General features: G+C 41.4%; 1 protein-coding gene across 2 annotated transcripts in view; it reads left to right on the top strand.

Annotated features, from left to right (window-relative positions):
- CACNA2D3 (calcium voltage-gated channel auxiliary subunit alpha2delta 3) overlaps positions 1 to 25,280 on the top strand; it is a 1,440,485-nt gene that overhangs the window by 691,427 nt on the left and 723,778 nt on the right. For both annotated transcript variants that reach the window (XM_077452052.1, XM_077452053.1), the window contains exons 10-11: positions 5,190 to 5,279; positions 15,997 to 16,110. In XM_077452052.1, the coding sequence (XP_077308178.1) occupies positions 5,190 to 5,279; positions 15,997 to 16,110 (204 nt within the window). The remainder of the gene's footprint in view (positions 1 to 5,189; positions 5,280 to 15,996; positions 16,111 to 25,280) is intronic.

Below are 25,280 nucleotides of genomic sequence, written 5' to 3'. Positions count from 1 at the left end.
GAATGGACAATATAAATTAAAGAGTGTGGGTTTAGTATCACTTTAATGGGTATGTGCAGCCAAATTCCTTTTTTAGTTTTGCATTTAGTTTTTGAGTTTAAGGTTTGAGGTTTAAAACCTTTCTCATTTTAGTTTTTGCTATTTGTGTCCTATTGGGGAGATTTCACTTCACTTCCTGTCCCAGAGATGCAACAGGCAATGAGAAGATATGTCTACAAAGTGAGGGGGAACAGTTGACACCAAAGCACACTTTCCCTACTGAAAGATTTCCCCTTACCTCCTGTTCTGATGGCAACTGTATGCCCCATACACATTTTGTGGTCGGACATTCCGACCACAAAATCTGTCTGATTTTTTCCGACGTATTTTGGCCGAAACATGTCTTGCATACACACGGTCGCACAAAGTTGATCGTTCGGAACGAGGTGACGTACAAAACATACCACGGGACTACGTAGAGGTCAGTAGCCAATAACTTTCGTCTCCAAATTTTTTCTGAGCATGCGTGGCACTTTGTGCGTCGGAATTCTCTACATACGATTGGAAAAAGTCTGATCGGATTTTGTTGTCAGAAAAGATCCAGCTGTCAAACTTTTTCCGTCAGAAATTTTTTGATCCCCTAGAAATTGACAATAATTTCTCTAAAAGACTGCTGCTTCAAAAATACCAGTGCTACATGGCCCTAATACTTCTACATTCTAATCAATCAAAAAAATCCAAAATGTATTCACTCAGACGTGGAGTCGCGGTTCGGCCCAGCCCTTTCTCTCGCCTCATTGGCTAATGGAGTTTGATTGACAGCAGCAGGAACCAATGGCACCGCTGCTGTGTCTCAGCCAATAAGGAGGCAGAGGCACTCGTGGACATCGCTGGATAGAGATGGGGCTCAGGTAAGTATTAGGGGGGCTAAGGGGGCTGCTGTGCACAGAAGTTTTTTTTTTATCTTAATGCATAGAATGCATTAAGATAAAAAACCTTCTGCCTTTACAACCACTTTTAACCACTTCAGCCCCGGAAGATTTGGCTGCTGAATGACCAGGCCATTTTTTGTGATTCGGCACTGTGTGTCGCTTTAACTGACAATTGCGCGGTCTTGTGACACCCAAACAAAATTGATTCTTTTTTTCCCACAAATAGAGCTTTCTTTTGGTGGTATTTGATCACCTGTGCGGTTTTTACACAAAAAAACAAAAAAAAGCGTCAATTTTGAAAAAAACACAATGGGGGTTATTTACGAAAGGCAAATCCACTTTGCACTGCAAGTGCACTTGGAAGTGGAGTCTCTCTAAATCTAATGCCACGTAGACACGACCAGACTTTTCGACAGCAAAGGTCCGACAGAATGAATCCGTCGGACAATTCGATTGTGTGTGGGCTTCATCGGACCTTTGCTGTCCAAAAATCCGGCGGACTTTAGAAACAGAACATGTTTCAAATTTTTCGGCCGGAACTCCGCCGGACCCAGTTGCTATCGAGAAATCCATTTGTGTGTATGCTAGTCCGATGGACAAAAACTCACGCTAGGGCAGCTATTGGCTACTGGCTATGAACTTCCTTATTCTAGTCCGGTTACGTTCAAATCCGTCTGACTTTGGAGTGATTGTGCGTGGCCAAGTCTGTTCATTTGGAAAGTCTGTCGGAACTCCGCCGAAAGTCAGTCGGGAAGACCGTCGGACCTAGTCTGATGAAAAGTCTGGTTGTGTGTACGCAGCATTAGGGGTAGATATGAAATGAGTGGAAGCTCTGCTGCTTTTATCATCCAATCATGTGCAAGCTAAAATGCTTCTTTTTATTTCCCTCGCATATTCCCCTCGGATCTACCGCGACTTTTCTTCCAAGTGCACTTTCAGTGCAAAGTGGATTTTCCTTTAGTAAATAACCCCCAATATCTTGTACTTTTTGCTATAATAAATATCCCCATTTCTTTAAAAAAAAGCTAATTTTTTCACAGTTTAGGCTGATATGTATTCTTCTACATATTTTTGGTAAAAAAAAATTGCAATAAGCGTAGATTGATGGGTTCTTTTTTTTACTAGTAATGGCGGCAATCTGTGATTTTTATCTGGACTGCGACATTATGGCGGACACATCGGACATTTTTGACACATTTTTGGGACCATTGGCATTTATACAGCGATCAGTGCTACAAAAATGCACTGATTACTGTAAAAATTTCACTAGCGGGGAAGGGGTTAACACTAGGGGGCGATCAAAGAGTTAACTGTGGGGGAGGGGACTGACCTACAGGAAGTGACGGATTCTGGTTCCTAGCTAATAGGAACTCACGATCTGTCACGCCTCACAGAACAGAACAGGGCAGCACAGTGGTGTAGTGGTTAGCACTCTCACCTAGCAGTAAGAAGGGTCGCTGGTTCGAATCCCAACCACGACACTACCTGCCTGGAGTTTGCATGTTCTCCCTGTGCCTGTGTGGGTTTCCTCCGGGTACTCCGGTTTCCTCCCACAATCCAAAGACATGCAGGTAGGTTAATTGGCTTCTGTCCAAAATTGCCCATAGTATATGAATGGGGGCCTTGGATTGTGGGCTCCTTGAGGGTAGGGACCAATGTAAGTGTGCAATGTACAGGGATAGGGACAATTGTAGACACTCAGGTTGAACTAGATGGACTGGTGTCTTTATTCAACCTTACTAACTATGAAACTATGAAGAACAGGGATTTGTAGGTTTACACACACACACTTCCCTGTTCTGCCTCTCTTGCTTGAGATCGCTTGTGGCCGGCTGTGCTGTGGGTGCGTGCGCATGCCTGTTTTTCTGATCCCGGGAGCCGACGTATAGCTACGTCGGCTCGCGGGATTGTGCTGACCTGCCACAGTAAAACGACAGCGGCTGGTCGGCAATAGGTTAAGGTAGTATTAAACCCTCGGCTTTTTAACACATTGAGCACAATAAAATAAGAATCCCCAGTAAACAATTTTTTACAATTCTTTCTCTAGCACCTGCATTTTACAACTTTCAATGCTGTTGACTCCTGCTTTCCTGTGTAGCTTTCCTGAACCTCTGCTCTTCACAGGAACGAGATAACTGAGGGCAGTGTAGTCTCCTGCCAGCCTGGGTAAGGGAATGGGGAGAAGATGGAGAAGAAGGGAACTGCTTGCCATCCTAGGCTATGAGAATGTGTGTTTCTATTGATGCACACAGTGTAGGGAGACACAACTCTAGTTCCTGCATTACAGCAGAAAAAATACTCTTGCACATAAGTATGGAAGCCCAGCACTTACTGTATACTGTATGAGTGATGATCTACTTCTCAGGGGATACTGACCTTGCTGCCCTCTAGGGCCTCTAGGCCTGGGGGTGTCCTTACTGTCACTAGAGAAATAAAAAGAAAAGAGGGCACACCAGCCTAGTGCATTATCCCAAATAGATTTATTTTGCTTCATAAAGATTAAAACTACTCACAAGCATAAAGATGGAAATACGCTTATACAGGCCACTATCCTGTTGCTTCACAGTCCCGGAACCAGCAATCTCCAGATCACAGGGGAGACCATACAGGGGCCCCTTCTGGCTGATGCGTTTCAAAGATTTACCTTCTTCTTCGGAGCCTCTTGTTCCTGCATGCCTGAGTGGCTCCTTAGGATGTTGGATAAGAAAGGAGCCATCCTGAAAAGGGAAACCTGGGACAATGGTCATGGCACCAGCATAAAGTGCAAGATAGGCAAAGATTACAAAGATAAAGAAGCTGCATACTCAGTATGTGATTAAATCAGATGCTGAAAAAAAATGTAAGGGTTTAGGTCTAAACTCAACCTTGAAGGTGCAGTGTGCTAAATGTTTAATATGGAACTACAACCAAAACTCCTTTCCCTGATTTTGGGTAAGAGTTAGAATCCAAGTGAGCATATTATTTCTGACTGTCTTTGCTAATGGGATCTAGACGTACTATTTGCCATGGTGACCATTGTCACTGGAAGAGAAAGTAAAGGGAAATCCAACTTTTTTTTACAGTAGGGACACCTGTTCTGGTGATAACTGGCAAAGGTGGGATTTCTCTTCATTTTAGAGAGAATTCTTCCCTAAGTCAGGAAGTGGCAATTAATTTTTAAAGATCTGGACACAAATCTAATGCTGCGTACACACAATCGGAATTTTGGTTGGAAAAAGCTCTGATGGTTTTCCCGATGGAATTCCGGCGGGATTTCGCTCAAGCTGTCTTGGATACACACGGTCACAACAAATTCCGACCATCAAGAATGTGGTGACGTACAACATGTTCAATGGGACTAGAAAAAGGAACCTCAATAGCCAGTAGCCAATAGCTGACGTCTCGTAGTTGAATCTGAGCATGCGTGAGTTTTTGTACGTCGGAATTGCATACACACGAACAGAATTTCCAATAGAAACTTTTTCCATTGGAAAAATTGAGAACCTGCTCTCAATCTTTTGCTAGCGGAAATTTGGCCAGCAAAATTCTGATGGAGCATACACACGATCACATTTTCCGATGATCAGTCTTTTGCTGGCCAAAATTCTGACCGTGTGTACCCGGCAAAAGGGAGTGTTGGCCCTTTCTCACTCTGTCCAAAACTACATAAGCTTTGACTAGAGTTACACTGTATATAAATAGGAGAGCTGTAGAAAACGTAATGCAAACGTGGGCAAAGGTTTTTTTTAATTAACTTATAAAGGTCGTTCATATTTTACGTGTTGGTAGAGTAACCCTTCCTCTATAGTAACTTTTCTTCTTCTTTTTAATTCCAAGTTAATATTGGATTCCAAGCAGTAGCAATTTGCTATCATTGAGTTCTTGATGAATTAGGGGTGCAGGTCGTCCGACATCCACAGAAGGCTACAGAATGTTTATGGAGATTACACCCTTGACAATAGTCAGCAATGACTAGACTTTGCTCTTGTCAATGGTGTCACTCTGTAAACATTTATTAACATTTCTGTGGACAGCCTTCACCCCTTCCATTGTCAAGAACTCAATGATGGCACATTGCTTCTACTAGGAATCTATTTTTTACCTGCAACGAAAAAGAAGAGTTTTTATAGAGAGAGATTTACTCCACCAACATGTGAAATTTATAAGACCTATGTAAGTTAAAAAAAAGTTTTACCCACTCTTGCATTATTTTGGGTACAGCCCACATATGTTTCTCGAAGTGGCTTATAAATGTTGCCAGTCTAATTCTAACTCTGTCTCTTCTCTATTGTGTTTTAGCATTTTAGGGAACACTTGGACAAACTTTCTGCAAAGGGAATTGGAATGTTGGACAATGCGTTGAGTGAAGCCTTTGATTTGTTGAGTGAAGTAAGTATTTGCCCATCCAAAGGTCTTATCATTTTCCATTTTGATATATTACGGTGTGCTTTTATAGATAATTGAAGAGTAATAAAATTACAAGTAATTTTGAAAACCTATTTGTACATTGAAATTGACGGATATTGTACGGAGCTGTCAGTTGTCCTCATCAGATGTCACGGTAATACTCGGAAATGTTGACACATAATAAGATTTTTTTTTTAAAAGCAGCTTTTGATGCCGTTAATCAACAATTAAATTTGGACGAATGCCACCTCTGTAATTATCCCTTCTTTTCAATTGGAATGTATCAGCTCATGTTTGTTGACACTAATATATTCTAAGACTTCTATAAATATATAGCTTTTCCATCTGGAAGGTGTTCAATGTTTTTTTTTTTTTTTAGACAATCCACCAACATAGACTGTTCAGTAAAATTTACCTTCCATCCACCAAGAACAAATGCAAATAATAGTTTTTTGTGTTTTTATGTAATTACGTTTTTCATTGTAGCCAATTAAATGGAAATCAGTTACTTTCAAAGGCTGATAATCACAAACTGCTATAAGTGTTTGATGCTTTGAATTTGTTTCATGCAAAAAAATTGAAACAGTTATGGACTTAATTGTGTTTGATCACAAAAAATTTGTCAATAGTATTGAAGTGAATAATATACTCCAACCATAATGCTTTAATGTTCTTGACAGTGTGTGTGTGTTTTTTAGTGACGTCTCAGTCATTTTTGTCAGGAATCGGAAAAAGAAAAGCCATTTCTGACATATATTCAGAAAATAAGTGTATAATAACAGTTCTGAAAATGTACCTCTGTAATTAAGATGCAACCACTGCAATGCACTTTGTGGCAGAACTTAGGTCACGCTGCCAAGACCTAACCTATCTATATTAAATATAAATATAAAAAAATCACTGTCACCCACCCATTTAAATGTCCTTTTATAGCCAAGCTCCCTTATCCAGATATACTGTACATACCACCTTACCCTTCTTTCCCTTGCCACCTCCCTGCTGAAGATATATAATTCCCCAAGGTTAGATGGCATTAAAACTTACTAGGATTACAGGCATACCCCACTTTTAAGTACACAATGGGGTTTATTTACTAAAGCTGAAAAGTGCAAAATTGGGCTCACTTCTGCATAGAAACCAATGAGCTTCTAACCCCAGCTTGTTTAATTAAGATGTTAATAAAACCTGGAAGCTCATTGGTTTCTATGCAAAAGTGAACCTGATTTTGCACTTTTCAGCTTTAGTAAATAAACCCCATTGTGTACTTAAAAGTGGGGTATGCCTGTATATCACTGTCCCCTTATTTGAGGAGCAGGAATGCAGTAAGGCAGTGCTGGGAAGGTGAGTATACTTTGCTGATGGGGTGGGCTGTCAGGAGGTACTGTCAATTTGCCCTAAATGGATAGGTGACAGCGTGCTTCAATCACAGAACCAGATCACATGCAGTATATACCAGTGGCGGCCTCTCCATTAGGGGCGCCATTCCCCTAATCCATGCACCCGGCCCTTAATGTACATGCGGGGTGCCGGGCGCAGGGATACCAATGTTTCCTTCTTTTTGAAGCACATGATTAGAGTCTGAGACTCCAATAGGCTTCAAAAAACGGTGGGCTCGGGGCACATAGCCACCACCGAGGAGGAGTAGATGCAGGAAGGAGCTGAAGCTGCCCGCGACCTAGATGGGGTAAGTGTGGGGCTGGTGGGGGGACAAGCGAGTGGCGAGGTGGTGGGGGTGTTGACTGAGCGACCGACCGACCCGGGGGGGTTTGGTTTGCTGCCCCCCCTCAAAATATACAGTACCGGCCACCACTGGTCCAGGCGCGCTATCCCCAAATACTGCATTTAATCCAGAAACTGTGAATTCAGTATACAATTCTGCGGTATTTACCACAAAATGCTAAAAACGCTCAATAATGACCACATGAACAGGCATTAAACTCAATTCACAGAAGGAAATAAATATTTAAATGCATGCATTAAAGAAGTAGGGGGTCGAGGCATGCAGCCTTTAAGGAATGTGTACTGGTTGTTAAGGAGCTTCCTAGTAAGGTGTGTATACCGCTCAGGTGAGGCGGTGAGTGTGGGTGCTGCCTTGGCTCACCACCGCAAATATCCAGATTAAAGAAAAATTGGCTGCACACCATCACAGGAGTGATGCAAAATAGATCCTTTAATGTCTTCACAGTCAGGAAAGCAAGAGAGGTCAAACTGTTGACGCATTTCACACTTAAATCACTGGTACCTTGGTTTATGATTAACCACGTGATTTAAGTGTGAAACGCATCAACAGTTTGTCCTGTCTTGCTTTCCTGACTGTGAAGAAGGAAGGAAGGAAGGAATTATTTTGCATCAGTCCTGTGATGGTTTGCAGCCAATTTGTTTTTATCCTAAGGAGCATCCTTGACAACAGATGAGTCATTAGCTGTTGTTAAGGACGCCCGCTCCTTAATGCGATATTTACTACTGTTAATAAATACGTTACCACCAGGCATTAAATTACCACATGTTTTCACTACTAAAATACAGCATGACTTTATAAAATAACTCATGCTGTATTTTAGTAGCTGTGAACAAGGCCATTATGGCTGAAACGCGTTAACTTCTGCTGTACATGTTTATCTTTTATGGAGTTACAATAAATTTGGACTTATTGAAGAGCATGTATGGAGTTGTGAATTGTTTTCTATCCGTATCCTAGTAGCGTTTTTTAGTGAATGCCAAAAGCTTTCTGAAAAACACTTGGAGATATTTTACAGAAAAATTTTAACAAAGAAAATACCACTCTGACTGGAGCTCAGTCTCTTTTTTAAAGTGGTCGTAAACTGCAAAAAAAATAAAAAATTGCCCCTTCAGGACAAGGTTATGCTTCGCATACTAGCACATTATGACAGACCTACCTTAAAACAAAGCCCTCAAGTGGCGTGCTGTCACTGCTAAGAGGGCTCCCATCTTCACCCAGGCTTCCATCCAGGTGCATGCTCTTTGGCTGTGTGAATTGCCAGGCTGCAGTGATGTCACTCCCATGCATGCCCACGGCAAAAAGCTCTGAATGGAAGGCACCATCCATTCATAGCACAGTGCGCATGCGCTGGTGACGTCACCGGCTGCTACTAAAGGAAATATCTCTAAAACAGAGCACGTTTAGGAGGTATTTACTATACCTATGGGTAAGCCATATTATAGGCTTACCTGTAGGTACAAGATAAAAAGCTGACTTTATTACAGCTTATATATGTGATATGTATTTTATATATAGGTTTGGCAACATGACCTAAGTTCTGCCACAAGGTGTGTTGTATCTCTGTAAAAATATTTGAACATAAAATATGTAAGGATTGCTAGAATTGTAGTTTCCTGTTCTTTTTTTGCTGTAAAAAGAGTGCTTGTAGGTTGACAGATCCCCAGCAAAATATATTTATTAACTCAGTATTAACCATACCGTGGTAAAGGTATTCTTTTATTATCAATATCCACATCCCCACCACACATTATTCCTCTACAACACAACTCAGAGACCACTGTCAAGTTGTTTTTCTGTGTGAATAGTTCAATACTGGTTCTAATAAACCGTAAATCTGTGAAGTCACTGGTTTCTCTGGGTCCATCCAAGTTGTATTCTGTGTTGAGCCCCGATGAAGGGGAAGTGGTGTTGCCCCTGAAACACATTAGATGTTTTTACAATATATATTTTTTTTATTATTGTAGCACTGACCCCCGAAGGAGCGGCGGAATTTATTGGGCTTACTGTTAGCTCCTTCACCTCGTATGCGTCTAGGGGTTTTCCCAAGGTAGATGGCCCAAAAACTGCAGAGACTGACAACAGATCCACTTAAAGGGATTTTTATTTGCAAAAACCAGTTAGTAACACAGTCTCTCAATATAGGATCAGAGGGTTTAGGTGAAAAGTCCAGGTACTCTTAATGTTAGATTCCGTATGAAACAGTCTCTCACTTTGAATGAATCCAGAGAATAGCCATTCACAACTGGATTCTCACCCTAATTAGATAGTCCTTCTCTCACCAGGCCTAGCAGCCAACAGGGTACTTGAGTCAGTAAAAGGTCTCTGCCACAGACTTTGCTATAGAACATGTGAGGGAAACTTGAAAGCTTGTAGAACACTCGTGCGGTACCAGTATCTTGCAGCCGGTCCGGCGATACCGCATGAGATTGGATTCGTTTAGGTCCTTCAGCTTTTCCAGGCTCTTGTTGAGAAGCCAACCCTTGCGTTGCCTTCTCCCAGAGAGTCCTCCCCTGCATAACTTCACAGTTGCTGGGCCTCTCCACTGAGACGGCACCGGACCACCTCCAAATCCTGCTTTCAGTTTCCTCTCCTCGGGCTAGCCAGCCCCGAGATGTAAAGTCGGGTGGATCCGCACCCCAGGTCATGGAATTCCTGGGGGCTGTTCAGGAGGACCAGGACCATGCAGTCAGAACATACTTCTGGACCAGAACCCCGAAACACGTGACATCCGCACCTTAAGTACCTTCTCCCAGAAGGCACAGCAAGAGTGACACTCCCACTGGGCTGATTCTGAGAGAAAGTAACCTTAATGCACCCAACTAGACTATGTTTCCATGCCTGCTCCAAGTGACAGCGCCACCTATGAATAGGCAGAACACCCGACAGTCCAGTCAGACTGATGCTGAGGTCAAAATTTTGAATAATCAAACCCAAACCAAACTAGGGTTTAAGGGTAACATTAAATTTCCAAAACATATAGCGTGTGCTCTTCAGGAGCCGGTGCTACATTATCAACAATTGAAATGACCTTGGACTCTTTGATCTGATTTTGGTCTGGTGTTCCTTTCCGTATCTTTATGGTTTTAGTTACACCACGACACATTCCTGTATTGCTCCTCTTTTCTTAGTTTCTACACTAGCTTCTGTTGCAGCTATCCACACACTGTCTGTAGTAGTGTCTCTAGCAGGTTTCCCCCCAATGTCTGTGATATGTTTTCTGGCATCTTCTCCCTAATCACCTACATGATGTTCTGACAAATTCCCTTGGACCCCTACCCTGGTGTCCACACTATATTCACTGGCATTTCCCTTCCCTCAGTGCTATGTTCTTAGCTAGCTCCTCCAACTATCTGAGCTACATTCTCTGGAAGTCACCCCCCTCTACCCAAACTACATTCTTTGGAATCTACCCCCCCCCCCACCCGTCTACACTATGTTTTTGGCAACTCTTGCATTAATAATCCCTACAGTAGCTTCACTTGCAAGTCTTCCCAGTCTACACTGCACCCCAAGCATGCGTTCATCTGTTCACAATGCTCTCCACCCCATTCCCTCTCCACAATACCATCTGTACCATACACTCTCTGATCCCCAATGCTTTGTGTCATACCTAAATTTGAGACTCTCTGGCTGGCTACTGCATTGTGTTCCAGTGTCAATTCAATTTTGCATTCCCCTTTCTCCTCATTGCTGTACTTCTATCATATGTTATATTGTATGGTGTCAATGATCTGATTCCATTGGCTTCTTTCAACTCTCATTCCATAATTTTCTTCTCTTTGCCAGCACTCTTTCACTACACTTCACTTCACTTCAATAGGGCAACAAAGCTAATAAAGGGTCTGGAGGATGTTAGTTATTAGGAAAGGTTGTGAACACTGAACTTATTTATAAATACCATACTGGTGACCCCACAATAATGATAAAACTTTTTCACAGAAGGGAGTTTAATAAGACTCGTGGCCACTCATTAAAATGAGAAGAAGAAAATAGATTTAACCTTAAACTGCGTAGAAGGTTCTTTACTGTTATGCCCTGTACAAACGATTGGACTTTCCGACCGAAAATGTGCTAAAGGACTGTGTTGTCAGAAATTACGATCATGTGTGGGCTCCATCGGATTTTTTCTATCGGAAATTTCCGACACGCAAAGTGTGAGATCAGGATCTAAAATCTTCTGACAACAAAATCCAATAGTTTAAATTCCGATCGTGTGTAGACAATTCCGACGCACAACATGCCACGCATGCTCAGAATAAATTACGAGACAAAAGCTATTGTCTACTGGCCTCTTTATAGTCCCGTTGTATGCGGTGTTCCTCACCTCGTTCTGAACAATCGGATTTTCCGACAACTTCGTGCGACCGTGTGTATGCAACACAAGTTTGGGCCAAAATCCATCGGAAAAAAACTGATGGATTTTGTTGTCTAAATATCCGACCGTGTGTACAGGGCATGAGCGTCAAGGGTGTGGAATTCTCTTCCACAGGCGGTGGTCTCAGCAGGGGTTATCGATAGTTTCAAGAAACTATTAACCCCCCTAGCGGTAATCCCGAGTCTGGCTCGGGGTAGGAATATACTGATAGGAGCGGTAACCCCGAGCCAGACTCGGGATGGCTTCGCTCGATGCAGGAGAGGACACAGGGAGCGTTACTCACCTTGTCCCCTGGATCCAGCGATGTCCGCCGCGCTGTGTGATCAAGCTGTCCTCCGCTTGATTCACAGTGCCGAATGCCGCCGAGCTCCGTTCCCTGCGACGTTACGGCGCACGGGAGTGGAGAACGGCGACAAATTAAAAAAAGTAAAAAAACACAAAACACACACAGCACTGTAATCTTACAGATTACAGTGCTGTATTAAAAATTACACACACCCTTTGTCCCTAGTGGTCTGTGCAGTGCCCTGCATGCACTTTTATATTATAAATACTGTTTTTTACTGCCTGGAATTTGGAGATTGTCCATAGCAACCAAAAAGTGTAAATTTTTCAGTGTTTTAGGATTTTATTACATTATTGAATAATTTTTATTATTCTTTATTATATTATAAACTTTATCATACCCGGGATGTCTGCTGGACTCTGGTTTGAACAGATTTAAGAGCGTTATTCCTAAGAATTACAGGACTACAAAATAAAAGCCAGATTTTCATGCAAAATAATTGTACTGCTTTCAGCACCTAATTCCAGACTGAATCATACCGCCAGGGAGGTTAAGCCCCATACACACTATCAGATTTTCTGCTGATTTTTGTCTTCAGATTTACCAAAACCATATAACATGAGGTCAAACCTTAGGAGTTTCAATGTGTATGCAATCAGGCAGGCCCTTGCACTACATGCATTTGGTAAATCTGAAGACAAAAATCAGCAGAAAATGTGATAATGAGTATGGGGCTTTAGATAAGCACCTGAACGACCGCAACATACAGAGATATACAATGTAATACTGACATATAATCAAACGCATGGGTTGGACTTGATGGACTTGTGTCTTTTTTCAACCTGACCTACTTAACTATGTGACTATGTAACTTCTTCCAGTCCATGATCATTTACTTTCTCCCTTCTTGTACTCTCACCAGTACTTGCCTATAATGCATACCAGTCCGTTATGACTCATTTAGAAGCCAAAAACAATTAAGTCTAAATGAACTTACTCCTGAACAGACAATGTTGGGCACATATTTGCTATGTGCACTAAAACAATTTATATAACCCTTGTGCAAAAATATATGATTCCCTCTACAAGCTAATTGCACTGCTGCAGTGTAACAGAAATAATTCACCAAAATCCCTGGACCGTTCTTAGCCAGTTGGTGCCATAATGGAGTCCTCTTCATCATGAGCCGACATCTGCTTCTTGCTTGGAAATGCCAGACCACTGATGCTGTTACATAAAATTAGGCATCCCTTCAGACATGCATTTTCTCCTCTTCTGCCCTAACATATTACATTCATAATGCTGCACAAACCAATTGTTTCTGCTTGATAATTCACATATTTCATTTGGCAGCCTGAAAAAAATCTTTCCAAGAGAGGCTTAATTTCTTGCATTTTACATGACTTCAGTAGTCTATCAACAGGGTAGAAACTAACTTAAAACCTATGTTTAGTAAAAAAATAAAAAAAATCAGCACAAGGGCATCACTTACAGTCAATGCAATGTTTCTCCTGTGCTTCTGGATGCTTCTTTAGTTGAAATCTTCCAACCTTCATTCCCCTCCCCCCCCCCCTCCTCCACGGCCCTAATCTTCCCGTTCCAGACTCTACCTGAGCACTTTTCATTCACAGAAACTATAGTACCACTTCTATGAATGGAGGAAGGGAGTGAAAATGGTGGTGGTCATAGCATTCTTGATGAGTGCGTAAGACAAGTTCCTTAGTATTATTTACCCCCTTCTCTCCTTTCCCCTTCCCCCTTTTCCCTTACAATTTTTGAATTGAAGTTATGATCAGGACGTGGCAATTGGTTTTTTGACTCTTGAGTGTATACGCAGATACCACCCTGTGATAGATACACACCCCTATCTAATATTATTTACCCCCTTGGCATGGGAAGATTGTGACGGGGGGGGGGCAAGGGGAGGGTAGGGGAGTATGAGAGAACAAAAGATTTTAGATTTTACTAAAACAGCAGCCAACAGCACAAGGGACATACCACACTGACCCTTGTGCTGATTTTTTAAACATTTTTTTTTCCACTAAACATAGGCTTTAAGCACTTCTGGATCACCCTACGCAGATATGCTGCAGCAGGGTGGCCCTCCTGCACAAAATAACATACCTAGATGTGGTTTTGTGTACTGGATCTGGGGCACACACAATGTTCGCTGGCAGCTCGTGATTGTTTTAAGGAGAGGCAGAACGGCAGTCTGTAAGAGGGGAAGATGGAGATCTTGTGGAACACAGATCTCTGTCTTCTCCCAGTCAAAGCACCCATCCCCCCCCCCACACACACACAGTTAGAAAGCACTCCCTAGGAGCAAATTTAACTCTTTGATAGCCCCCAATGTTAACTGCTTCCCTGCCAGTGTCGTTAATACAGTAACAATGCATTTTTTTTTGCACTGATCACTGTATTGGTGTCACTGGTCCCCAAAAAATTGGTACTTGGTGTCATATTTGTCTGCCACAATGTTGCAGCCCCGCTAAAAATTGCTGATCGCCATTACAAGTAAAAACAATAAATAAAATTATATTCCATAAATATATCCCATGTATCCAATCAATATATGCTTATTGGGATTTTTTTAACCAAAAACATGTAGCAGAATACATATTGGCCTAAATTGATGAAGACATTTGATTTTTTTTACATTTTTTTATTGGATGTGTTTTATAGCATAAAGTCAAAAATATAGTATTATTTTTTTCATAATTGTCTGTCTTTTTTTGTTTATAGTGCACAAAATAGAAATCACAGAGGTGATTAAGTACCACCAAAAAAAAGCTCTATTTGGGGGAAAAAAAGGACATCAATTTTTCTTGGGTACAGCATGGCACAACCACGCAATTGTCAGTTAAAATAACGCAGTGCCATATAGCAAAAAATGGCCTTGTCATGAATGGGGTTAAACCTTCTGGGGCTAAAGAGGTTAAAGAGACACCATCACCTTGCCAATACCTCCCTGGCCAACTGATACTCACCTTATCAGTGCTCCTCCCTTCCCCTGTTGCAGCCAGGAATACTATCTGGCTCTTCCGGGTATTAGGAAGTGTGTGACCGCCATGTAACAAAGCCTAGGCCCAAGCACTGTCAAATGAACAAGGAACTGATGTCAACACTTTCCCCAGTCACCTACACCAGTGGTTCTCAGCCCGGTCCTCAAGTAACTCCAACAGGCCATGTTTTGGAAACTTCTCTTAGATAAAATAGCTGTTCAAAATACCAAGCCATTGACTCTGATTTAAAGCACCTATGCAAGATAAAGAAAAACCTGCAAACATGGCCTGTTGTGGGTACTTGAGGACAGGGTTGAGAACCACTGACCTACTCCACTGATTTTATTGCCAGGGGGGTGGGGGATGAAAGGAGCACAATCAAGGTAAATATGTGTGGGATGGAGGGAGGGAATTTGCAGAGACACTGCCATTTTGTCCTCACAGTTTCTCTTTAGGTGTGTTAGGAGATGTTGGGTGTAATAAACAGCTACTTTCTGTGAAGCAGCAGATCTAGACAGATTAAAGAAGGAAGACGAATGAGCTCAACCTCCCAAGGTGCATTTGGAAGACAATGAGCTGCCTTGGCTAAATGTGACTAGGAAGTGCTGGGAATCAATTTTTTATATGTGTTTTTGGACAGCCTGTTTTTTCGGGGTTGTTGGCAACACATTATGCCATGCATTGTTCCTCTTTAAAATTATCATAAACTAAAAAAGCTTTTATTGAGAAACAACTCTTATAACTCAAACCCACGCATAGCAGTTAGACCAACGACTCATCTCAAGCATGAATTTTTAAGTTATTTTAAAATAGTTTTGAAACTAAAGGTAATTAAGTATTCTTCATAAATGCTTAATTTACAATCTTTAATTTTATAAGTAAACACATATTGTTTATTGCATTAATTTATTATGCCAATGTATCCTCTGGGTGCAGGTTAGACAACTTGTTCTAGGTATATGCCAATGTGCATGGCAACCAATCAAGTTTATTCTTTTGTTCATTAAAAAAAAAAAAAAATGCTTGCTATGGGCTATTGGACTTTACACAGACATTCACTTGTGTCTTATCTTATTCCATAAGTCTAAATCAAATTAAACGTTTTGCCTGTAAAATCAAACTGAACTTTTTACACATTTTACAAACCGGTTTAGCCTTAACATAGTGTTCAATTGCCGGAACTTTACTGTTGTACTAAGAAGTATTGTCAGTGTTACTTCATGATGTACCTGATCCTCTTGTGTGACAATGTATAATTTATCTGAGATTGTAACAAATTGGTTATGGTTTCACAGTTCAATCACACAGGAGAAGGAAGCATCTGCAGTCAAGCTATCATGCTCATTGCTGATGGGGCTGTCGACACATATGATACAATATTTGCCAAGTACAACTGGCCTGATCGGAAGGTAAGTGAAAATAGACCCATCCCTATGATTAAAATTGTTCAATATGCTGTGTTAATTCTATAGGCTTGATCAGAGGTGATGTGCATTGTATAAGTCGTGTATGCATACCTTTCAGGAGAAACATCAGTTGTGGAAGTTAATGTGTAAGTCCAGCCTAACACTAAAACCCCTGCATTTAAAGACATCCATGATTTAACACTAACCTATCTAGCCCTGTAAAGAAGAAATCACTATACATACTTTTTTCAAGCCGATCCGATCTCCAGTGACGGAAGCTCTGCAGAGGACCCAGCTGACAACGGCTGTGAAATGAATGGTATGTGATGTCACTCATAGACTTACTTGGGGCTTCCGTTGTCGGATGACTCTTATACAACCGCCTACACAACGAAGCCACCGCTGACAGCTCAGATCAACTTCAAAAGAAGTACCGTATGTATACTGATTTCTTCTTTACAGGGCTAGATAGGTTGGTGTTAGATTGTCAATATCTGTGGATGCAGGGATTTTAGTGTTAGGGTGGACTTATACTAATATGCCTATTCTTGTAGGAAAGTCTAATAAGTCCTAAATACGGTTACTATGTGATGGCTCATAAAGTAAACCAAAATGTTTTATACTTTCCCTGACTGTCCAAATCCTCCTTCATTGTTAGAAATGAAGAAACTGCGCTACCAAAAGTCTCAATCAGTAATTCCAATCAAAAATATATAAAACATAAAAAATTATATATGTATATATATATATATATATATATATATATATATATATATATATATATATATATATATATATATATATATATATATATATATATAGTCCATATAAAACACTTGACATTCTTGATGTCACCACAGTGTGTAAACACAGACAAGAGATTGTCCAACCACTGTAATTTAGACCTGCTTACCAGATAGCAAGCATAAAGGGCAGGTGGCTATAACCCAGTCATGGCCTTTACCTTTGCAGATGTCAACACTGATAACGGTAAACTGGATCGTGCAGATTGCTCCCTCTCTCCAACTATGGTGTCCGTCTTTGCTCAGATGGATGCCCCAAAATAAAAAAGAATTTAAGGAGAATATTGCATGCATATAAAAGAAATGCCGGCCGGCACAAACACATGGAGCCCGTCCTCCTAGTACTGTACTTCCCTCATTGTTGTCTTATGTTTCCCATTACAGGCACTAAAGTTAAGGGTGGGAGGCTTTTAGCAATAGAGGCGGTGCTGTCAATCAAGAAAGCATTTGGCAGGACTAGGTATACAGACTTGTGAATCAGCAGTGACAATGCAGATAGTCATGCCACCGCAATAGTTTTTCATCCCACTTTAATGCAAGCAGGCACAACTTACATGAGAAAGGCAACTCTACTTTGAATTCAGGAGCAATGCAGCATCATTGTCACACCATTTCAGGAAGCTGCATTAGGTGGACTTCACGGGTAGGATCAGCAGGAGTGCTAAAAGAAAGATGAATGTGCAGATGCAGTTATGCAGCATATGGGAGGTCATAGTTCTACTTTAAATGAGCTTGTGAAAAGTACAGTAGAGTGATATTCTGTTAAACTATGTGTGACCTTTGGGAAACAATGTGTGGTAATTCATCTGCACCAAATGGCATCACCCTGTCTACTGAGAGTGCCTGGCCAGTGGCCACTGATGCAGTTGATAGCAATAAGTGAAAAGATGCTAGGTCTCAGTTTCACATGCAGTAGCTCCCAACCGTCCCCAATTTGGAGGGACTGTCCCTGATTTAGAACAAAGTCCCTCTGTCCCTCTTTCCTCCTCATTTGTCCCTCAGTTTGGTCTGATCTATATAGTTGTATATAAAACTCACTTTTTGTCTTTCAAAAAGTGTTTCTCAGTTTCCTAAACTTTCATTCAATTTCTAAGTTTCTGCATTTGTACATTTCAAAAGTCAGTATAAAGAAATAGTAGTGGTAAAACTAACTATTTTTTTTTTGTATAATCCTCCCTTTAAGGGGGTGTCGCAGGGGGGCGTGTCTTATGTCTACATATGTTTCTAATAGGTGTCCCTCATTCCTATTGCAAACAGTTGGGAGGTATGGTGTCGCATTCTTGCATGAGGAGTTGATGAGGGTAGTTTCTCACACAATTCCCATTTGAGCACCTGTGAAAGCTGAAGCAAGATTTTGCAAGGGTAATTGAAGGGTGCAGGTACCAGGAAGCTGGCAAAATCTTGGTCAGAAGTCCAGGCCGAGGTCGGTAGCAGAGATGGGCAACAAACATAAGCAGACAATAATAATCCAGCAGCAGGTCAGATGAAAGCTGGGCCAATAACAGGGTCGAATATTCATTTCAGGATCAGGAATAACAGCAACTTTGACTGAAAGGCTATTCAGAAATTATCCCATGTAAAGCTCAGATTTAAATAGCTCGCTAGGTGCCAGTATCTGTGGCGAATGTGACCATACGTTTAGTTAAGGTTGGATACACCTAAACATGTGCATGTTCATGCACATGAGCCCTTATAATTGTCAGGACTTTTCTGATGGCTGACATGACCGTTCCTTACACTGAGCAATAAAGCAAAACCAAAGTAGGGAAGGGTACATAAGGGGCTTTTCTGGCTAATAACAGCAGGCACCCCCTGAAGTTCCTAAAGAGTGTTGCAGGCAGTGGCGGAATTAACAGGGTCGCAACAGTCGCACTTGCTACAGGGCCCTGGCATTCTGTCATTGTCCAGGGCCCCAGCAGGGTTGCTAGTCGCACAGCTCTGGGCTGACAGCGTCTATCTCATGGAACAGCATAGAGCTGGTATTGACAGTTCTATTTCCCCTTCTGTCCTCTCTCACACGGGATAAGACAGGACACAGCCAATCTGCTTCCCCTCCCCTCTCCTGTGTGTGCTCCCGGAAATGTGAGCTTGTAGCTTCACATTTGACTGCCTGCGGAGCGCACACAGGAGAGGGGAGGGGGGAGAAGGGGGAGCAGACCCGCTGTGTCCTGTCTCATCCCATGCGAGAGAGGATGGAAGGGGAGATAAAACTGTCAATGCCGACTCTGTGCTGTTCCATGAAATAGACGCTGTCAGCTCAGAACTGTGCTGAGAAGGCAGACGGCACTGATGAGTAGGAGGCATTGATGAGCTCTGATAGGAGGCACTGATAGGAGGCATTGATGGGCACTGATAGGAGACATTGATGAGCTCTGTTAGGAGGCACTGATAGGAGGCATTGATGAGCTCTGATAGGAGGCACTGATAGGAGGCATTGATGGGCACTGATAGGAGGTATTGATGGACACTGATAGAAGGCACCAATGGGCACTGATAGGAGGCATTGATGGGCACTGATAGAAGGCACTTATATTAGGCACTTATGAGCACTGATATGAGGCATTGATGGGCACTGATAGGAGGCACTAATGGGAAAATATAGGCTGCATTTATGGGCACTGATATTTGGCATTGATGGGCACTGATAGGTGGCACTGTGGGGCATTGATGAACACTGATAGGCAGAGCTCAGGCAACATTGATGAGCTCTGATAGGTGGCATTGATGAGCACTGATAGGCAGAACTCATAGGCAGCAACTGTGATCATCGGTGTCACCCAACACAACAGTATGGTATACACCTGAACAATAGTTTCTTCCTTCTAACCAAAAAGGAAACAAACAATGATTGACTACATTGGATTTCTAAAGTGCCAGAGGATCTCTTTTTGGGAACATTGGAAATGCTTGTTATTAGTGTAATATTTACACTGAATTATTCTAGTTAGCACTGCTCACATTTGTTTCATTGTGCTGCATGCGGACATCATAAGCTGAGTAGTTACTTTATGTAAAGTACAACTTACAGGTTTCCATATACATTTGATCCTGGTGAAAAATTGGAACCCCTGTCAGGTTTACTACTACAGTATCTGGGGTTCTGTTACGCTGTTTACCAAAACCATGTAGTAGAAGGGCCTGCCTGATTGCATACAAATTGAAACTCCTAAGGTTTGACCTCATATTATATGGTTTTGGTAAATCTGAAGGAAAAACTCAGCAGAAAAACTGATAGTGTGTATGGGGCTTTAGAGAGATTTTCTATCACTTCCTATTCTGAGGACTTTTTTGAGTGGATGGGGCTGACCGGAGCCCAGCTGGGAGGCCGACACTGCTGCATGATGATATCAGTCAGGGGGTAGAGGTAAGCTCATTTGTTTGGGGAAACAACAAAAGACTGACCAATGTTCTAGCATTCCCCTGCTCAAAGTGGTTGTAAATCCTTACAAATACCCAGTGAAATGACTGGTCTCAGGTTATGCACAGCGATGAAACAAATCCTCCTACATAAGTCATACCTGTTTATCTGCAGCTCTTTCTTCTCTACATTAGCTCAAAGTGGTGAATTTTAAAGCTTGTCTGAGAGTTCAGAAAAAAAGGAGTCTGAGGTTTACAACCACTTTAACTTAAAAAAAAAAAGTAATGTAGTAATGTGACCTGACACAACCTGTTTATAGCAATGGCAAAACTCCATCCCTATTATATACTAAAAAACAAACAAACAACAGCAAAAAAAATAATTTCACTAGTGTGAAAAGCTTGTCCACAGACCCCTGAACAGCAGTAAAAGATAATAGGAATTCTAATCCTTCCCTGCTCTATCCAATACTAAAGCAGGGGGAAAGGGCAGACATTTACAGTATATATTTGGATCTCCAGCTCATGTAACATCGAACTCATTTAAATGTGAACATGCAGTACCAGGCATCTGATGAATTTATGGGGCTTCTAAGCCTTTAGCAATACGTAGAACTAAAATAGAAGGTGTTTCCTATCAAGAAAATCACTGTGACAAGTGGGTAGTGGAAGTCAGTATAATAAATGTTCTCTGCAAGTAACTGCAATATTTGTTATTGATTTCCTGCACCCTGGAAGATTCTTGTTTTACACTATTATACTGTTTTATTGTTCCTGAAGTTTGTAATACATTTAAAGCTCAGTGGGTTATTATACCTGGACAAGTCCTTTCCACTGGTGTCATGACATGAGTAAACAGTCATCATATCTGACTCCATAGCTGTCACTTGGAAACCTTACAATATTCTTTTATCTTTTTATTTTTTACATCTTAAAGCACAGTGTTTGTTCAATAAAAGTGAATATGCTTTGATATTGTAGACAAGTCAATGAGATCATCTTTAGCAGTGGGTGGGAGTCAACAAGTGTGATCAAAGAGCATTGAAACCTGTGACAGGGATAATTGGTGTAAGATGACAAAATACAGCAAAACAATTGCTGTGATCTTTTTTTTTTCTTTTTTAATCAACTTTTTTTTCAAGCCTGTAAAGTGTCTGGCAAACTGCACAATCCTAAAGCTTTTTACATTTTATGATATTTGAGGATACTTGCAAACATTTTCACCCTCATATTGAGCAGATAAAATATGGATATGGACATAGCCTAGTGAAAAAAGTCATTGCATAGGTGATCATTTTGTCCTTTCAAAAAATCCGCAAGTTTTTGGTGTTATAGTACACTATATGGCCAAAAAGGTGTGGAAACCTAACAAGCACACCTGTATGGCAAAAAAATGTTTGGACCAACAAAACATACAAAGATATTTAAGGATAGCATTTCTCAACCTTTTTTTCAGTTGCACCACCCTTTAAAAGTATGCAAAATCTCAAGGGACTCCAGTCTAAAAATGTAAAAAAAAAACATAAATGTTAGTTATCAATGGGAAACCTGGACCTTGAACAATGCATACAACTGCCTTGATGAAAATAACTTCACATCATAAGCCCTCTTTCACATCAGAGGCACCCTATCACATGAACACTTCTCCTTCTCATCAGACCTACTGGCACAATGGCAACTAATGCCGCGTCCACACGACCGGACTTTCCGGCAGAATAGGTCAGATGGAATCATTCCCGTCGGATAGTCCAATCGTATGTGGGATAGTCCAATCGTTTTTCTTAAAAAAATTCAGACGGACCTAGAAATAGAACAGGTTTCAAATCTGTCTGATGGACTCAATTCCTATTGGGAAAACCGTTCATCTGTATGCTGGTCTGACGGACTAAATACGATGCAAAGCCACCATCCACGTTCAAAACGAACAGACTTTCGAATGGACTTTAATCCGTTCGTGTGTGGGCAAGTCCGTTCGTTCGAAAGTCTGTCATAACTCAGTCGAAAGTCCATCGGGAAGACGGTCTGACCATTTCTGCCAGAAAGTCCAGTCGTGTGTACGCAGCATAAAGTTTCTGATCCAGGGCAAACTAGGTCCCAGCTCGTGGCACCCTGGGGGAACTCAGTTGGTGCCCCAGGGTGCCACAGAACCCTGTTTGGAAGCTCCATTTTAGACACTTCTGAATGTCTAATCTTTTGAGAACAGTCTGTAAAGCTGTTTATTATTCCATCATAAATGTGGCCCTGTGCGCAAAGCCAGGTCCATAATGACTTGGTTTGACAAGTCTGGTGTTAAGAATTTGAGAAACCTTCAAAGTGCCCTGGCTACACACCTACTGAACATCTTTGAGATAAATTAAATGCCAATTGCAAAGCCAGGTCTTCTTATTCTTTGTCAATACCCAAACTCACATGTGCGCTTTTGTTTGAATGTGGACAAATTCCCACAGACACACTCAACGATATTGTGGACAAGCTTTCCCAAAGAGTGGAGACTGTGAAAGCTGCAAGGTAGGGAGGTGCTGGATGTGTGATGGGTATCAGTCAGCTCAGAGAGGATGCAGTATGGTGACTGTTCTCCTTGGTTATCAATACTAATGGATGTGTGGCCATCATTGATGTACTATTGGGCAGCCGGTTGTCCTTGAAGGTGGATCACTACTGCAGGGATTGTAAGAGGCCAGCATTTCCATGTGGAGCCTTTTAAAGCTACAGGTGATTGGTATAGAAGGTGAATGGAAATTGCATGCCTGTTCAAATGGCCAACAGTCTCATAGAGGATTGCCATTCAGGTTTCAGTGAGTAACTAGCATTTTGGGTATCCTTTTTTTGTCAAATCACCTTTGTTCTAAATTTCCCATTTTTACAAAAATTAGTAAAAATATATCAAAGTAGACATTTAAGAGCAAAGTTAGGCATGAGTTATTTTTTTAAAACATACACAGAAACGCATTACATTGTTGTTCATAGAGCAAACACAGTAACAATTTACTCTAACCCAACAATTTTGGGTATGTAGGTGAAAGACTCTTTAGTAAAGGCAACCATGTGCCATAAGAGACAATTCAGTCGTGTAGAAAATAAAATGAAAAAATAAATATTAAACAAACACGTCTGCTTACATCTCTAGTCTCATCACATTAAAGGGGCCCAACACTGTAAAGCCTACTCTGCACCTTAATAGTATAATCAAAGCTTTAAGGTTAACACTGTAATAACCTAGTTGAGAGCAAAGGGCTAAACCATGTACAGCAAACCAAGATTGCCATGGTTTAATTTTGGGCATCTTGGATGGAGGACTGCAGGTCAGTGTGATTCTGGACCATTGCTAGTGTATGAACTTGAATGAGGGCTGCTGATTGCGATTCCAACTTTGTGGTGGGTGACCCACCCACCTTGTAGCTGGCTGCACCTGTCAGTCTCCTGATCTGGGTTCAAAGCATAAAACATACAGGTCAAATGGTAAAGGGGTCCAAATTGCTATAATTGTTCATCATATGACACATACAATTAAAGCAGGTTGGACTTTCTTGTCATTTGTTCTGGCACTCCTGTTGTTTGTTTAATGCTTTGAATGTTCTGGGTTCCAACCAGAGAAGAGCCTTGTTTTATGTGAACAATTTTTATGGACATGTCAGCTTTTTAAAGAGACCTGGATTCTTTACCCTTCTGAACAAATAAGTGTTCAAATCCCAGTGCTTCTTGGTGATGTCTTTTTGGAGCTCACGTACACTTGGAAATTTCTGATCTGGATTGACTTTTTAGCATCAAGTTCCCTGAATATCTCTTCCAATATCCCTTGGCATCTGACACCTCCTTGCCCAGTGGGCCCTTGCCAGACATTGCTGTTGGTGGGCCAGAAGAAGAACAATGGGGTTTCTGTGTGCTGTACTCCTGAGCATGGAAATGAGAGAAAGCTGCAGGTCTCCATTAACTCCCTTCCTGCAGACACTGGCAAGCATTTGGATGTACTAGTGTATAGTGGACTGAACTCCCAATTTAGGGGGAAGGTTGGTATGTTTGTGGGCTATTTAATTGGGAAGGGAGACTGTACGTATGCATGCCAGGAGAATGGAGGCTTTTTTGGTAGGAAAGTTGCTTCTGTTCTAAAAACAAATCAAGCATATTTTTTGTGTTTTTGCTTACCATAAAGGAATAAGTATATACGGATGGAATGAAGTTGTTGCTGACATCTTAACTCATCAGATGTAAAAGAGAGTCAGAGCCATTTCATTGAGACACTGAAACAAATAAGCAAACACAAGCTTGTAAAAGAATAAAAAAATCATATAAGAATCACCTTAAAGTGGTTGTAAACCCTTACAGACCACTTTGACTTACAGGTAAGCCTAGATTAAAGCTTACCTGTAGGTCCATGAAATATCTCCTAAACCTGCACGGTTTAGGAGATATTTGCAAAAAGACAGGCACCGCGCACTGAGCATGCCGCTACTAACAGCGATATGCCGTTAGTGGCGGCTCCCGTGCACATGCGCAGGAGTGACATCATCTCTGCTCCCGTACTATGAGTGCCCAGAGCAGCGATACCCAGAAGAAGATGGACGCTCTGTGCTACAAGGAACAGCAGTGACATCGCTGGCTCCTGTGTCAGGTAAGTGACACATAATGGGCTACTATGTGATGCATAGTAGCCCATTATGATTTACGTTGGCAGGGAGACAAAGAGGAAGTAAACCCATCAGGGTTTACTTCCTCTTTAAAGAATTATTTTATATATATATATATATATATATATATATATATATATATATATATATATATATATTTTTTTTTATCCAGTCTTGTCCCTTTTGGGTCAAAGTACTTGTACATTTTTGTCCTATAATGCTAGGTGCTTCCTAACCCTAGCTATGATTTCCCACTGCACCTCTTCCCTACCTGCCAAAGTCAATCTGACTCTGATCACCTTCCTGAGACAACAGCAACAGGTAAAAGAATGCAGAGGTTGACACCCACTAACCTCCTTCTGCTTCCTGTTGGCACTGCCTATTTAAA

Source organism: Lithobates pipiens, unplaced genomic scaffold (genome assembly GCF_037356315.1).
Source record: "Lithobates pipiens isolate NorthernLeopardFrog02 unplaced genomic scaffold, aLitPip1_a1.2 Scaffold_23, whole genome shotgun sequence".
Taxonomy (NCBI): Eukaryota; Metazoa; Chordata; class Amphibia; order Anura; family Ranidae; genus Lithobates; species Lithobates pipiens.
The sequence above is the reverse complement of the archived record's forward strand: the minus strand, read 5'-3'. Positions and strand labels throughout refer to the sequence as shown.